Source organism: Schistocerca serialis, chromosome 8, assembly GCF_023864345.2.
Source record: "Schistocerca serialis cubense isolate TAMUIC-IGC-003099 chromosome 8, iqSchSeri2.2, whole genome shotgun sequence".
Lineage (NCBI taxonomy): Eukaryota > Metazoa > Arthropoda > Insecta > Orthoptera > Acrididae > Schistocerca > Schistocerca serialis.
The window spans coordinates 148,952,237-148,970,423 of record NC_064645.1 but is presented as its reverse complement, the minus strand read 5'-3'; the positions used below and the strand labels follow the sequence as shown (position 1 = coordinate 148,970,423).

General features: G+C 41.3%; 1 protein-coding gene across 1 annotated transcript in view; it reads left to right on the top strand.

Annotated features, from left to right (window-relative positions):
• LOC126416692 (uncharacterized) overlaps nt 1–12,809 on the top strand; it is a 469,710-nt gene extending 456,901 nt beyond the window's left edge. Inside the window, exons 7-8 of the mRNA XM_050084494.1 lie at nt 7,276–7,431; nt 12,095–12,809. Of these exons, the coding sequence (XP_049940451.1) occupies nt 7,276–7,431; nt 12,095–12,154 (216 nt within the window). The 3' untranslated portion in view covers nt 12,155–12,809. The remainder of the gene's footprint in view (nt 1–7,275; nt 7,432–12,094) is intronic.
• The last annotated feature ends 5,378 nt before the right edge of the window (nt 12,810–18,187 follow it).

The window sequence follows — 18,187 nt, the reverse complement described above, 5'->3', positions numbered from 1 at the left end:
AGGGTGAAACAGATTTGGGAGAAAATTGGCTATGGCTTAGGCTTACAATTTTCATTTTTCAAAGCAAAATTTCAAACTAGTCTTCCTACTTCATTAGTAGGAAAACTATAACTAGTTCCGAGACTATGTAAAAGAAATTATCAATTTTACATTATAGTACAGTATTGGAACTGAATAAACCTCTTCAACAAAGTCATGCAGCCAGTAAAAAAATGACTTTATTACTTAGGTTCCTCACTTGACGCGTTTCGGACTTATTTCCATCATCATTATCTGTTACTTCAGCAAATACTTTGCACTTAATACCTCAAAAAAGCTTACAACATATTTTTAAGAAAATGGTATTAATTACCCTTATCATTCAATTCAAATATTTGTACACAAATAAAACCTCTGAAGCACACGGTAACGGCGTGGCAACGAAATCATTCCATAGTTTCAGGCTATGAATTTACTGACTTATTCTCAATAACTGTGTTCCCAAATTTGGTTGTATTTTTATAAAAACATTGCCTGTGGGAACGGAATGACGCTCCCTTTCAAGCAACTTTAGGTGAAACCAAACACTACACAAGGTTTCGCCATTGTAATAGAGAACCATTTACTAGAAGTACGATGATCAGGCCTCATCCCACATTGTGACGTCGTAGTCTATTTGTGTAGCCTTACTCTATTCAGGTACAATCTATAGCAATAATGCAATTGGTCAGAGAGGCAGAAATGTTACAAAACGCTCTAAATAAATAAATAAGCAAATAAAAAGGACGCCTCACGAAAGATTTAGTCGAGTGAGACGGAAATCGGTAGATGTGATGGACATGTACAGACATATAAATGATTACAATTCCGGAATAATTGGTTGATTTATGCAAGAGGAACAGTTTCACAATCTGAGAAACAGCTTCACAAGTAGAGAAAGTTGAACAACTCTGGCCCTTGGCATTGATTGGCACAGTTGTTGGATGTTCTCCTGAGAGATACCGTGCCAAATTCTGGGCAATTGGTACGTTATATCGTCAAAATCCCGAGCTGGTTGGAGGGCCCTGCCCGTAAAGCTTCAAAAGTTCTCAGTAAGGGATAGATCCGGTGATCTTTCTGGTCGTGTTAGCGTTTGATAAGCACAGAGACAAGCAGCAGAAATTCGTACCGTGTGCAGGCGGGCATTACGTTGCGGAAATGTAAGCCCAGGATGGATTTCCATAAAGGGCATCAAAATGGAGCGTAGAATATCCTCGACATACTGCTGTGCTGCAAGGTTAACGAGGATAACAACCAAAAGGGTCATACTATGAAGAGAAGTGGCATCCGAGGCCACCACTGTTGGGCGATAGTCAGGTTGGTATCCCACCATTGTCAGGGGCGTGCTCCAGCAAGTCTTCGCTGATCGTCTGGTCTAAGTTCGAAGAGGGACTCATTTAGGAGCGGGACTCGTCACTGAAGACAATTCTACCTCAGTCAAAGCAGTTGCAGGCCGAGGAATGGTCTGGAGACGCCCTGGACAGCAGTGGTATACCAGGCTGACAGTCGCCCACTATACGTACCGACAACCAGGGCTGTTTGTGTGGTATCACATTCCTTTTCATAGCTGGACCCCTTCGGCTGTCATCCACGGCATCCTTACAGCACAGCAGTACTTCGACTATATTCTATGCTCCGTTTCGTTGCCCTACATGGCAAGCCATGTCTGGCTTACATTTCAGCAAGATAGTGCACATGTAAACACTGCGAGAGTTTCTACTGCTTGTCTTCGTGTTTGCCAATCTGTACCTTGACCAGCAAAGTTGACAGATCTCTCCCCATTTGAGAACGGTTGGAGCATTATGGACAGGGCCCTCTAATCGTTTTGGATTATGACGACCAAACGCGCCAATTGGACAGAATTTGGCACTGTACCCTACCTGCTACTACAAACAGCACAGTGGCCACAGCATAGTGGCCACAGCATAGTGGCCAAGATAGACACGAAGCCCATGCCTACTACAGTAGTATAAGTTTATATGCCAACTAGCTCTGCAGATGACGAAGAAATTGAAGAAATGTATGATGAGATAAGAGAAATTATTCAGGTAGTGAAGGAAGGCGAAAATTTAACAGTCATGTGTGACTGGAATTCGACAGTAGGAAAATGGAGAGAAGGAAACATAGTAGGTGAATATTGATTGGGGCTAAGAAATGAAAGAGCAAGCCGTCTGGTAGAATTTTGCACAGAGCATAACTTAATCATAGCTAACACTTGGTTCAAGAATCATAAAACAAGGTTGTATACATGGAAGAATCCTGGAGATACTAAAAGGTATCAGATAGATTATACAGGGTGAGTCACCTAATGTTACCGCTGGATATATTTCGTAAACCACATCAATAGTGTAATTGTTTAATACAAACCATACAAAAATGCACGGAAGTATGTTTTTTAACACAAACCTATGTTTTTTTTAAATGGAACCACGTTACTTATGTTAGCACATCTGAACATATAAACAAATAAGTAATCAGTGCCGTTTGTTGCATTGTAAAATGTTAATTACATCCGGAGATATTGTAACCTAAAGTTGACGCTTGAAACCTCCGACGTTCAGTTGCCACGGTCGGCGAGCAGCATCTGCAGGAACATGTTTACGATGACGACCGTGTTTACGAGTGTGTCTGTAGTGCACTGTTGTGGTTTGGTCTAGCTGTCGCAGTGTCCGCATGTAGCGCTTGCTGCTATTGTTATTCTGCATTCGTCTCCGCACGCAGACCAACTGTAGTACACCGTGTTACCAGACGTCTGTGATAGTGTAGTGTTGTAGGAGCTGTGACCATGGTGTATTAGAACTCTGAAAAGGCGGAGATGATACTGATCTATGGCGAGTGTCGACGAAATGCAGCTGAAGCCTGCAGGGTGTATGCAGAACGGTACCCGGACAGAGAGCATCCAACGTGCCGCACATTGCAATACATCTACCGCCAACTGCATGCAACAGGTATGGTCGTAGCACGCAAACGGGTCCGTAACAGGCCCGTCACAGGAGAAGCGGGTGCAGTTGGTGTGTTAGCTGCTGTTGCCATGAACCCACACATGAGTATACGGGACATTGCGAGAGCCGGTGGCCTGAGTCAAAGTAGTGTCATGCGCATTCTGCATCGTCACCGCTTTCACCCGTTTCATGTGTCGCTACATCAGCAATTACATGGTGATGACTTTAATCATCGAGTGCAATTCTGTCAATGGACATTAACAGAGAATGCGTTGCAGTTCTACCTGTTTACCGATGAAGCAGGTTTCACAAACCACGGGCAATGAATCTATGGTACATGCATTACTGGTAAGTGGACAATCCTCGCTGGCTCAGACAGGTAGAGCGTCAGCGACTGTGGACTGTAAATGCATGGTGCGGAAACATTGGCGACCACCTCATTGGTCCTCACTTCATTGCAGGCGCGCAAACAGCTGCAACATATATCGCGTTTGTACAGAATGATCTGCTAACGTTGCTCGAAATGTCCCACTGGAAACGCGTCGACGTATGTGGTATCAGCATGATGGTGCACCTGCACATTCCGCAATTAACACTAAGCTGACCCTTGACAGGATGTTCGACGGGCGTTTCATAGGACGTGGAGGCGCATAAATTGGCCAGCCCCTTCTCCTGATCTTACACCTCTGGACTTCTTTCTGTGGGGTACGTTAAAGAGGAATGTGTACCGTGATGTGCCTACAACCCCAGAGTATATGAAACAACGTATTGTGGCAGCCTGCGGCGACTTTACACCAGATGTACTGCGGCGTGTACGACATTCATTACGCCAGAGATTGCAATTGTGTGCAGCAAATGATGGCCACCACATTGAACATCTATTGGCCTGACATGTCGGGACACACTCTATTCCACTCCATAATTGAAAACGGAAACCACGTGTGTACATGTACCTCACCCCTCATGGTAATGTACATGTGCATCAGTGAAAAAGACCAACAAAAAGGTGTTAGCATATGGACGTAATGTGCTGTTCCAGTCTCTTCTGTACCTAAGGTCCATCACCGTTCCCTTTGGTTCCCAACGTAATACGGTGCTCTTCGATACACACGATCTAACAGCGGAGGAGTGTGCCGGCCGCGGTGGTCTAGCGGTTCAGGCGCTCAGTCCGGAACCGCGCAACTGCTACGGTCGCAGGTTCGAATCCTGCCTCGGGCATGGATGTGTGTGATGTCCTTAGGTTAGTTAGGTTTAAGTAGTTCTACGTTCTAGGGGACTGATGACCACAGATGTTAAGTCCCATAGTGCTCAGAGCCATTTGCACCATTTTATTGCGGAGGAGTGGTACTCAAGCGTCAACTTTGGGTTACAATATCTCCGGATGTAATTAACATTTTACAACGCAACAAACGGCAATGATTACGTATTTGTTTATATGTTCAGATGTGCTAACAAAACAAACAGGGTTCCATTTTAAAAAAACGTAGGTTTGTGTTAAAAAACATACTTCCGTGCATTTTTTTACGTTTTGTATTAACGAATGACACTAGCCCCTCTCCTCACGTTCGGTCTGTGGAATCGATTCGTCAGTATTTGATGTGGTTAACGAAATATATACAGCGGTAATGTCGGGTGACTCACCCTGTATAATGGTAAGACAGAGATTCTGGAACCAGGTTTTAAATTGTAGGACATTTCCAGGGGCAGATGTGGACTCTGACCGCAATCTATTGGTTAGAACTGTAGATTAAAACTGAAGAAATTGCCAAAAGTTTGGAATTTAAGGAGATGGGACCTGGATAAACTGACTAAACCAGAGGTTGTACAGAGTTTCAGGGGCAGTATAAGGGAACAATTGACAGGAATGTGGGAAAGAAATACTGTAGAAGACGAATGGGTAGCTCTGAGGGATGAAGTAGTGAAGGGAGCAGAGGATCAAGTAGGTAAAAAGACAAGGGCTAGTAGAAATCCTTGGGTAACAGAAGAAAAATTGAACTTAATTGATTAAAGGAGAAAATATAAAAATGCAGTAAATGTAGCAGGCAAAAAGGAATACAAACGTCTCAAAAATGAGATCGACAGGAAGTGCAAAATGGCTAAGCAGGCATGGCTAGAGGACAAATGTAAGGATGTAGAGGCTTATCTCACTAGGGGTAAGATAGATACAGCCTACAGGAAAATTAAAGAGACCTATGGAGAAAAGAGAGACACTTTTATGAATATCAAGAGCTCAGATCGAAAACCAGTTCTAAGCAAAGAGGGGAAAGCAGAAAGGTGGAAGGAGTATATAGAGGGTCTATACTAGGGTGATGAACTTGAGGACAATATTATGGAAATGGAAGAGGATATAGATGAAGATGAAATGGGAGACAAGATACTGCATCAAGAATTTGACGGAGCACTGAAAGACCTGAGACGAAACAAGGCCAAGGGAGTAGACAACATTCCATTAGAACTACTGACGGTCTTGGGAGAGCCAGTCCTGCCAAAACGCTACCATCTGGTGAGCAAGATGCAAGAGACAGGCGAAATACCCTCAGATTTCAAGGAGAATATAATAATTCAAATCCCAAAGAAAGCAGGTCTTGACAGATGGGAAAATTACCGAACTATCAGTTTAATAAGCCACAAATGCAAAATACTAACGCGAATTATTTACAGACGAATGGAAAAACTGGTAGAAGCCGACCTCGGGGAACATCAGTTTGGATTCTATAGAAATGTTGGAACACGTGAGGCAATACTGACCTTACGACTTATCTTAGAAGAAAGATTAAGGAAAGGCAAACCTACGTTTCTAGCATTTGTAGACTTTATAGAAAGCTTTTGACAATGTTGACTGGAATACTCACTTTCAACTTCTAAAGGTGGCAGGGATAAAATACAGGGAGCGAAAGGCTATTTACAATTTGTACAGAAACCAGATGGCAGTTATAAGAGTCGAGGGGCATCAAAGGGAAGCAGTGGTGGTGGTGGTGGTGGTGGTTATTGGGATGTTTAAGGGGGACTAAACAGCGAAGATCATCAGTCCCCCAGGAAGCAGTGGTTGGGAAGGGAGTGACACAGGGTTGTAGCCTCTCCCCGAAGTTATTCAATCTGTATATTGAGCAGGCAATGAAGGAAACAAAAGAAAAGTTCGTAGTAGGTATTAAAATCCACGGAGAAGAAATAAAAACTTTGAGATTCGCCGATGACAGTGTAATACTGTCAGAGACGGCAAAGGACTTGGAAGAGCAGTTGAACGGAATGGACAGTGTCTTGAAAGGAGGATATAAGATAAACACCAACAAAAGTAAAACGAGGATAGTGGAATGTAGTTGAATTAAGTCTGGTGAAACTGAGGGAATTGGATTAGGAAATGAGACACTTAAAGTAGTAAAGGAGTTTTGCTATTTGTGGAGTAAAATAACTGATGATGGTCGAAGTAGAGAGGATATAAAATGTACACTGGCAATGGCTAGGAAAGCGTTTCTGAAGAAGAGAAATTTGTTAACATCGAGTATAGATTTAAGTCTCAGGAAGTCGTTTCTGAAAGTATTTGTATGGAGTGTAGCCATGTATGGAAGTGAAACATGGACAATAAATAGTTTGGGCAAGAAGAGAATAGAAGCTTTCGAAATGTGGTGCTACAGAAGAATGTTGAAGATTAGGTGGGTAGATCACGCAACTAATGAGGAGGTATTGAATAGGATTGGGGAGAAGAGACGTTTGTGGCCCAACTTGACTAGAAGAAGGTATCGGTTGGTAGGACATGTCCTGAGGCGTCAAGGGATCACAAATTTACCATTGGAGGGCAGCGTGGAAGGTAAAAATCATAGAGGGAGACCAAGAGCTGAATACACTAAGCAGATTCAGAAGGATGTAGTTTGCATTAGGTACTAGGAGATGAAGGAGCTTGCACAGGATAGACTAGCATGGAGAGCTGCATCAAACCAGTCTCAGGACTGAAGACCACAACAACAACAACAACAACCCCTGAGGAGGACATGCAACAACTGTTATCAGTCGATACCGTCACGAACAAATGCTTGCATGAGGGCAAAGATGGAACCGACACTTTACTGACTTGCTCAATTTGTGAAGCTTTTTCTCTTGAATATCTCAACCAGTTTTCCTGAAATTGTAATCATTTGTTTGTCTCTACATGCACGTAACATCTACTAATTTCGGCCCTGCTTCAATAAATCCTTGAACGTACATCCGGTTTTCTTTTTTTTTTTCTTAGATTTATTATGAACATTCAGATGCCTTAACGTGAAGGGGAAGCCTTCTGCTTCCACTTACCACGCTGTACCGTATGGGCTTGCTGTTGCAGGCGGACCGGCTGCAGTTCTCTGCGTTCAGCTGTGACTGGCCACAGGCAGACGAATCATTCTGCAGATCGCTACGCATCTTCATGCTGCAGGCGGCGTGCCCGCTCAGCGTGAGGGTCGGAAAACTCGTCGAGCTGTCAAGGAACTCATTCCTGCAGGTACCTGCTTCAAACACATGTAATCTTAAGTGCTCATTTCCACGTTCTTTTCAGCCCATGGCAAGAATCGGAGGAGGTCCGAAGCGTTGCGCGGGAGTGCCTAAACAACCCCCTCCACCCCTAAACTGCCCCCCCCCCCCCAGATTGCAGCTGCATGTTGCTTGGACCAGAAGGAAGGTATACAGGATGTAACGGGTGTGATTGTAAATATTTTTATTCGTGGTTGAGAATGGTGTACTGAACAATATTACATCAGTATTTATGTCATTTTCATACTAATCATTGTGGCCATTTCAACTCACATGTTTTTGGGCTGGTGAGTACCTCCAGCCACATGTGGAAAGAGCAGGCCATTGATGTTTATTTTCCCCTGGAGAGCAGGGTAAATGTTTAAGTGTGGAGGTGTTGACGCGGACCTATTAGTCTACACTGACAGGTAATATGACCACGCAGAAAACATCAGATCTTAAAGTTTGTGACATGTCTGTGGGAAGACTGCTCGATGCAGAGGTAAAATGCCCAACAAACTGATGTGTGTACATATGAAGGTATCATATCTGAAGGTATACCTGTTAATCACTGTATATTCCTGCACGAAAGCGCACACAATAATACACTAGTACTGCGACAGAAGATGAACAGTTCACTAAGACATGGGACTTCTAGAGGTGAAGAAATTTGCAACTCTGCACTTCATAGCTTATAACACTACCGCCTGCCATTTTTGAACAGAAGTTACGTCACCTCAAGTGGGTAACACTCAGCCACTCGCTATAATGCCGATCTCTCCCCAAGTGATTATCACGCCTTTGGTCTCCTAGAAAACGCCTTGCAGAGTCTACGACTCCTCTAGGACGAGGATGTGCAGCACACAGTTACGGACTTCTTCACGCAGCAGGACACGTTACTTTACCAATCCGGTATCTGCAACGTGGTGGGTCGGTGGGAGGATACCGATTCTCGACTTTAGGGCCTTCGAACTTTTTGATCACCCCTTATATTACACCCATCTGACATTAGTTATGAGACACGATCACAACAAACAAAATCCTGGAGCGTATCTAAATAATGGGAGGTGTTTCAGTCTATTGCTCTGTTTTCTGAGTAAATGTGCCGATAATTAACGTGCGGAAGCCAAAATAGACAGCGACGTCTCTATAGTCTGAATTTTTTCACAATAATTTTTGCATTTAAAAAATAAAGTCAGATTTCCTTGAAAGTAACAACATAAACGTGTTATATTACCCTCCCTCACCCCCCCCCCCCTCTTTTCAATCGCAGCCGAGGCAAATATATCTTCAGAATCCTCTCCAATTTTAAGTGGCTAAGGCTCTTGTAGATTATAAACATATTTCATCTGTATTAGTTCTATTGTCTGTACCGTGCATGGAAAATGACCACGATAAACATAGTAGAGTACTCCGTGTGCCACTTCCATCTTAACTCGTGAGTTAATGCCGAAGCTTTAAAAAAATAACAGTTAAATATAAATACGTACTTTGATAACTCCAGTCGAGGTTGAAACGTTCAGCAACTGCCTTTTCCAGTGCGACACGCTCTGAACAGTAGATGCAACGTACCTGCAAGCAAAACAACATTTATAAGTAAAATATTGATAGGCTACGAGAAAGCTGCAGAGTGTTCACCCAAATGAACCCACAGTCAGGCTCGATTCTTGTGGAGCTCCTCCCGCTCATGTTTGTAACTCTTTAGTGTAGCTTTAGAAAAGGTTTATATACTACTCATGAATGAACTTTCAGCTGTGATGTATAGATTTTTGAAGACGTCAGTATATCTTCGAAACCGCGATTAAAAATGATTTCTGTGAATGAATGTAGCCGATCGTACTATGTACTAGCTGAGAAACAAGGCGTTGCTCCAGTATCTATTTATAGCTATGCCTGAGGCTCCATACATGTGGCATTTACTTTTGGCTTATAAAGTTTCTTTGAATACAACTTTTGAATGAGTATGATTGGGACTGGATTGGATTGTTTGGGGGAAGAGACCAAACAACGAGGTCATCGGTCTCATCGGATTAAGGAAGGGTGGGGAAGGAAGTCGGCAGTGCCCTTTCAAAGGAACCATCCCAGCATTTGCCTGGAGCGATTTAGGGAAATCACGGAAAACCTAAATCAGGATGGCCAGACGCGGAATTGAACCGTCGTCCTCCCGAATGCGAGTATGGTTGGGGACATGTTCGAAGAGCTTGTTTGCTTCACTACCATGGGTAAGAGCGAAGTAAGGCTGACTCTGTGAAAACCAACTGACACTAAGATCCATGGGCGTAACACACAGTATTTGGCGTTGTGCTTTGTTTATGATCATTACATAACATAAGTTCACCGGGAATTGTATACGTTCAAAGTGAAATGATATATTATTATGAATTCACGGCATTTGGTATACGAAAGCTCACTTGCTTTTGCCACTTTCTATCAAAACTACCGCTTCTATGGTGTTATGTTTGAGAGGAGTAACTTAACGCCTTTGTGAGTGAAGGGTTCTGAGTAGCGAGATAATGCACGAAGCTCTCTTTCGGAGTTACGTCACACCAAAAGGAGTTTCTAGAGATCGCGTTAAAGTCTGACGTTGTGGAGCTGCAGTTGGCCTCGTTTCGTGATCTTCATTGGATTCTTCAGACCACATAGTCCCCATAAGGCTTTTAGCCATTCTGGTGTATCCAGAAAGGCTCGACCCTTCTCTGGACATTTTTATTCATGAACAAAACAAAATCAGAATGAAATGAGTAGGCACACAAATCACAATGCAAATTTAATAAATTCGTTTTTCCTAACGGAGAATATAAATAAAACCTGTCGAAAGAAGCAATGCAGTGTCGTTAAGCTTTTAATGCACAAAATGAAATAATTAAATCCATACATACTAGCCAAATAAATTAAGTGTTAGTCTGTATTGGTAAAGATAAGATTACAATGTTTAATCTGTCACCAACGTAAGCTTCCGAAAATACATATGTCACTGAGTTAAAAAAACTAACAGCACCACCTACTCATTGTTTGGCATACCAAAAGACTAACAGTGTGCCATGTATTAGTTCTTTGGTTTAATAGGCTGTGATAATTAAACATCTGCACTACTATGCTATGCAGGCGATATTAGACAAAATTTTAAATTGCAATATCTGTATTTCCATGTTTCGATTTTGATAAAAATAGAGCCTGTATGTTTCCCCAAGCCACGCGCAGTTTATCTATGAAAACGTCATGAAAATTCATCTAGTATTTTTGGAGATCAGCGTGTGCAAACAGACAGACACAATACTTTTGTAGTTGTACTATTCCTACAGGGTAACGACCTTACCCCACCCACAATATTAATAGTAAACTCAAACTTTTTGATGTCGCTGCAGTTACTTATAATGATGTTCTAACTAGAGGAAGTTCTGCGAATACAGAGTCAGATTTTGATAGGATTTAAAAGTGGTGCGGAAACTGGTAACTCGGTGCAGTGTTCAGAAAAGAAAAATTCAGCATTTTACAAAATGTACACATGTAGTGTCTGATGACTGTAGGACATAATTGGAATCAGTCAATTCTTACAATTATCTATACTTAACAAAACGGGGGGATATCAAGGGGAACGGTCATACAAGTTCAGCTGTAGATAAAGCATCAGACTTTAATTCTTTGGAGGAATACTAGGAAAATTCATTCAGTTTACAAAGCAGATTGCTTGCAAACTTCTCCTGCGTCCTAGAGAATATTTCTGAAATGTCTGGAACTCGAGCGAAGTATGACTAACAGGGCATATTTAGCTTATACACAGAAAAGCAGCAGGAATCACTTAGGGTTTGTCTGACAAGTGAGAGGGCGTCGTGAATATGCTCATAATTAATACGATAGGAGATAGACTATCATCTTTCGAAAGCCTGCGTATAAAGTTCCTAACACCGGAATGGAATGAAGAACCTAGCAATATGCTACAGCCGTCTACTGTGTCACTGCAGTATGGACAGCGGAAAGTGGATTTGATTTATTATGGACGGCACAGGAGCACTTGCGCAATCATTATTCCTACGCTCCAGAGGTGAATGGAAACTGAAATATGTTGTACTTTGGGAAGCACCCTTTGCCATGTATTTCACAGTGTTCAGCAGTGTATTGTTGTGGTGTAACGAAGTATTTGACTAAAATCATCATGGCACTGGTAACTAAGTTTCATACAATGTAGTGTAACACCGGTATTTCAAAATGTCAAAATTATTTTATGTAACAGATACAGTGAAATGAGTAAGACTTGATTTTAGATCTGTAAACTTCCCAGTGGGTAATTTCGTTTAGGTTCGTCCTGATAAATGGAGTTAACTTCACTGGAAAAAGACTCAGTCTGTGTATGACCATCCAGTGCTGTTTCAATAGTAAGTAAACCGTGTGTTTAGATGGAAGCATATCGATATTGGATATAAAAACCACTCCATTCCGCTGTACAAATTAGCCATACTGCGAGGCCGTTTTCAGCAAAGATATTCCAGTTGTGTGCAAAATAAATGATGTTGCAAGTCGTAACCTAGTAATTTTGCTTTGTAACAGTATTCTATTGGAATTTTTGTTTTTACTGTTGTTGATGTACTTCCAAGCTTACAGTCTGAAATATAACTTTTATGTTTCAGATTTGACTAATGCAGTTTCTGTTGTTGCAGGCGATGAATGCTTCATACACAATATTCAACATGCTCTTTAATCTACAGACAGCAGATTAACACAAGAAAAGTTCACGCGACTGCTGTATCTGGAGCTTTGGCTGGTCACAGACCCTGCTAGAACGGAAAGATTTCATCTGCCACAAACATAAACTTTCGTATTAGGAAAAACTATTTATTTGCATTAATGATCAAGATTAGTATCCTCTTGCTTCTGTTGAAAAAGTATGGTATTCACAACATATTCTCACAGGCAAGTAATCAGTCACACACCATTTGACGGGCCATATTCTATGGTGTTATAAGACTCACAAGGTGTTCCAAGTTGTAACGTTTACTCTTATCGGTCCAATGTTGGCCACTAAATTATGTTGTGACGCTCCTGCCCCAGCAGCCGTTTTAATGGCTGCTAACTGCTGAAAGTAAAGCAACAAATATCTAATTTGTAGAGTTCGAAACAGACTGCAATGGTAATTTTTAAAGTGCAATTATTGAAACGAAACAACGGATTATTAATTTATATTTACAAGCAAACATTTTATCACAGGAGAATAAACAGTCACCCATCATTTGATAGCGTAATTGTTCGGTGTTAGAAGACTCCTTAGGTGTTCCAAGTCGTAATGGTTACTCTTATCGGTCCCATGTTTGGCACCAAATTATGTTATGACGCTCTTGTCCTATCAGCCGTTTTAATGGCTGCTGCCTGCTGAAGGTAAACCAACAAAAATCTAATTTTTAGACTTGGAAACAGATTGCAATGGTAATATGGAAGCACAATTATTGAAACGAAACAATGGATTATTAATTTATATTTATGATGAAATAAATTAAGTAGTGGCTCATAATATCACACAGCCGATAGCCTGTGAAGACGCTATACTGATAAACCAAATCATTATGATCACTAACAACTGCAAGACGAGTGCTGTCTGGTAACGTTATGGCGGTAAATAAAGAATACGAGCAGAGCAGTGCCGAGCAGACAGTAAATCTGGGGGTGATACGGGCATCAAATGGGGAAATCCACTAATTAACTTTGAACACAGAATGGACTATAGGATACAGGCTATCACGCTCGATGTTTACTTTCGTTAAAACTGGCTCTAATGACCTCTTCCTTCCTTCATTCCCTCCCTCCTTCCCTCCTTCCTTCCTTTCTTCCTTCAGTTGAAACTTCTGAGCTGAGAGACCATGGTAGATGCATAAAACAGCTCAATGATGTTTCGTCTGCGACCATAGGAGACAGCTGCTGTCTTATATCCCAAGATGTCTCACGCAGTTAGATACGAAATGTCAACGAATAGTGTTGTGCTGCCTTTAACATTTTTCGGTGAGCATGTAAGCACAGCATACCAAACAGTTTACAGATACCATATCCATGTCACGCCTCTTCCTCTGTCCTATGCCATGCCTCTTTCCTAGAAAATAGATAAGAACTTTTAACGATCTTAAGGCACGCTCCTTGGCCAGTTAGAGAGCTTTTAGGAAAGCATACCTATATTCAGATTTTCCAGTCACGGCCCAGTGCTGTAGCAACTAATAAGATTTTTTCTGCTTCTTCTTATGTCACGACTTTTGGGTAATCATAGTTTCTAAGACAACAGACATATTTACTTCATCCAATCAATACCGAGTATTTTACCATTTTTCAACTCCATACTAAGCCATGCTAGGTAGACAATAAGAGAATTTTTAAGACAAAGAAATCATCTTTTCCTCTCCTCCAGTCACAGCCCAGTGTTTTACGAACCGTTAAAATGAAACAATCAATCATAGCCTGGCTTTTTTCCAGCCATTAGAACAAAACAAGCAATCCCCATCCTGTCCTCTGTACTTCCCATTTGTCAGTGAGCAAAGTACGATCACCGTACTACACTTCCTGCAACGTACATTTAACTATTTGCATATTTAAATTGCCTGTATTATTTATCAAAATACACACAGAATTACTTCTGTGACACTAAAAGACACACACATGCCCCGAGTGGCATGGGTTAAACTACACTTGTCTGTGAGTGAAGATAGATAATAGTACTGCAATTGGTTCAGTCCACAATGGACTTCCAAATTAAGTATAAAAATTTTATTTTTATGTCTATACTATTCTATGACAGTACACATGCACCTGGCTCTCTAATTGGACTGCTGCTGCACACTTGCTTTCACAATGTTATTCTTACATCTAGAAGGTTCATCAAAAATACGTTAAAGGAGGAACTTAGAGTATATCCACACCTATTTTAATTACTGAAAAATGCATTGACAATACTGGTATAATGTACAATAATTCCACATCTGTATTATTTATCAATAATATGTAACCACACACACAACGTTTATTTCAATGTTATTTCTACACATGTAATGTCCGCGAAATACATAATGATATTTTCAATATTGGTGTAACTTACAGCATTTCCACCTATAAAATGTCTCTATTCTGTATTAAAAATAAGTCAGTAACACACACAACAGTTGTGTTAAATGTCACTATGTAATTTCTGTGTCTAAAATACATTAAAAAATATGTAAATATATTGACAATAATGGAGTAACTTACAGTATTTCAGCACATGGCAATGTTCCACTGCTGTGAAAAAAGGTTTACAGGCTATTTCTCCATAATCAACTGCTAAAAAATTGCATGTTTATCCACCAACGTCACTTTTTCTAATATTTTAGCGCAATAGACTGAAGTAGAAATGGTGCGATTTGACAAGATAATTTTATGTCCCAAAGCACTTAAACTGCACATTTTCGTAAAATGAAAGTACAACATCGAACTGCTCCAAAGATGATATATGAACACTACATGCTTTGATGTGTTACAGATTACGATAGACAAGGTTCCACACAGAGAGGAAAATTCGGTATTTCGAGTGTTCGATCTTTGTATCAAAACATTGCTTTCTGTATTATTTATTAAAATAAGTAAAGATTTCTTCTTTAGCAGTACGAAACACACGTGTCACTTGTCGGAACATGCTGAAACATGTCTATGCAGTAGGGGATACGATGGGGATGGGGGAGTTATGTGGAGATTCTGGGAAGTTAGATGCTAAATGAAACATGTCTACAAAATTGGAAGGGGGGGGGGGAGAGGGAAGGGGAAGGGAGTAAACATCCTGGCAGGGTGAGTTAAACAAAATTAAATCTAATACTATGTGGGGAGAAGTCAAATGAAAATGTTTGCAGTTGACTGCTTACAATTTCGATAGAAGAGTCGCCGGATATCACATCATCAACGATTAACACAAAAATAAAGAATTACATCCTATGGCCTGTCGGCTGATAGGGAGCTATCTGATTAGAAGAAAACTTACATCACTGAACTGTCATGAGAAACAGTGCCCATTATATATAAGTAGGGCTGATGGCGTTTGTTAATGTATATTCAAGTGATGTGACGTTAACTTATTACCGAAATAATATCCAGATGAATGCTAATACTGCATATGTATTAACCGAGAACTATGCACACAAAGAAAGAATTTAACATTGCGAACGTCTTCGTTAAAAAATAACAAGAAATACAAGAAGTATCATACTATCTCAGATGCAGGTAATGGACCAGCAAGGTACAGGGAAATACCGTGTAGAAGCAGCGATACTTCCAGAGACCGTAACTGACTCAACATTGAATGATGTGACAGAAATAATTGCATAGCATCAAGGAAGGTTTAGACGTGCACCACAATCAGTACATCCAACAGACAAGTTAACGATCAAGTCGACGGTACCTCAAGATTCACTGTAACGAACATCAGTACCGAATTGCGAAAGAATGGCTGTGAAACGTCTCAAATTGGCCGAAAGGTGTTTACACTTCACAGGACACCGACTTCGATTAACTACTAACAGCGCAGCGTGAATGCTCACTACACTGGCTGCTTCCTCGTATCTGGAACGAACAATCAACCATCCATCTTAGAACCAGGAGCCGCTATCCTCAGCCACTCTTTTCTCTATCGCCTCAAGAACGAATGTTCGCTGCGCCGCTCTCCAAAACCGAATGACATCTCTACGCTTTCCGAAATCGAATGTCTTTTGTTCGCCCTAAAGAACTGAATATCATCTGTACTCGTTCGTTTCACTAACTCTGGCGTGTCAACAAACATTGTTTCTCCAAAAACGCATGTCAGCCAACCGTGGTTCGTGCTCATTTGTGTCACCTATCAGAAAGGAGGATAAGGCAGCTTCCCTCCTCTCATTATACGAGTCCCAGAAAGAGTCTTAACTCTCCCCACTGTTTTGGTAAACAGTCTTGACGTCAGTACGTCTGTTGGGCCCCGACAGCTTCCTATTGAATCTGCGAGAAGTCAACCTTCGACTGACGCCAATATGTCGCCTGAGGGTGTAAAATGACAATTAATTTCTGAGCTACCTTTTGGGGTTAGTCAGCGAGTCTGAAAGGGGCGTGTCTCCAGAGTTCATCAGTAAAGTGCCGTCCATGGTGCATACACGTGGGAACAAGCGTTGGTGAACCCATGCGGGCTTGAAAAGCGACCATGCCAGGCAGTGGCTCTGTTGAGTACCTTAGTTTTCGTTATCCACTAGGAACAACAGGGACATCTTACTGGAAGGAGCGCATGATTCACCTGTAAAATTTGGCAATCCAAATATAATTTCATACAAACGAAAAATTGTTATTTAATAAGATTTTACTTTCTTGTTCCATGACTTGTTAAGAGGAGTATTCTGCTGTCTGTCTAAATTGTATTAAAAGGAGGTAATTACAAGAGTCACTGCAGATGTTTCTTCTCTGTTCACACTGAGATACTGGTGGAAACCGATGTTAACATACGCTGAAGCACGGCAGGCGGGTCTCGTTCAAAGTAAAACCAGTGAGACGCGCGGCAGAATCTGTTATTACTCTACCCCTTTCCAATCTGTTTCACATACGGTTTTTACATTAGTGGGATTAGGAGGGAACTGAAGAGTTCTGTCGCAGATTATCGTTTAACAAACGTGTAAGCCTAAAGAAAACAATGGCACACTTCTATTCAAGAGGTTGATTGTATCCATTAGCGATTAACAAGCAGCCAATGGAAAGTTTAGAAAAGCCAAAAAATAAATTTACCAACAATAAGTAAACACAATCAAACCAGAAATCTACATATTATTTATCCAAAAACATAAGATTTCTTCTGTGACTGTACAAAACACACGAGGAAATATTGTCTTAACTAAACTCTCCTTTAACATTTAAAAAATACACTTGTCTTACATTTTGGAACTACTGGTTCAACTTACAGGTTAAAGTGGAGTAGACAATAAGAAAATTTAGATTATTCTACTACACTTCAATGAAATCATAATTCTTTGCATTCCTTATCAAAGTATGTAAAGATTTGTTCTGTTATTGCAAAACACACATGGCACTGGTGCTAAGATAACTTTCAGCATAAAGTTCACTTGTCATGTTGATAAATCGGGTTTCTGCTTGTTATTTGCGCCTCTCTCTCTCTCTCTCTCTCTCTCTCTCTCTCTCCCTTGCCGGCCGGGGTGGCCGAGCGGTTCTAGAAGCTACAGTCTGGAACCGCGCGACCGCTGCGGTCGCAGGTTCGAATCCTGCCTCGGGCATGGATGTGTGTGATGTCCTTAGGTTAGTTAGGTTTAAGTAGTTCTACGTTCTAGGGGACTGATGACCTTAGAAGTTATGTCCCGTAGTGCTCAGAGCCATTTGAACCATCTCTCTCTCTCTCTCTCTCTTTCTCTCTCTCTCTCTCTCTCTCTCTGGTATTGAGAACCTCCCCTGAGGTGGTCTACAATATCAGAGTGTTTGTCAGTTGTCGTTTACTCCACAAGGATAAGATAAAAATTATTTGTCTGGGTTTAAAAGGATTGATTAAGACTTGTTTGAGCTCGACAGGACAAAATATTGTGGGTGCTAGGGAACTTGCGGTGCGAGGAAGAAGAATGTTTCATCTTCTTCTTCTGCTTGACTCTTAGTATAGCAGCGATAATGCGCTGACAGTCATATTCGGTACAGACAGGGAAGCGGTTTATGAGATCCAAGTCCCTGTTAGGAACGACGGCGGTCAGATTTGTAATGGCCCAACCGAAGTCATAAGGTTTGTGGGGTAGAGA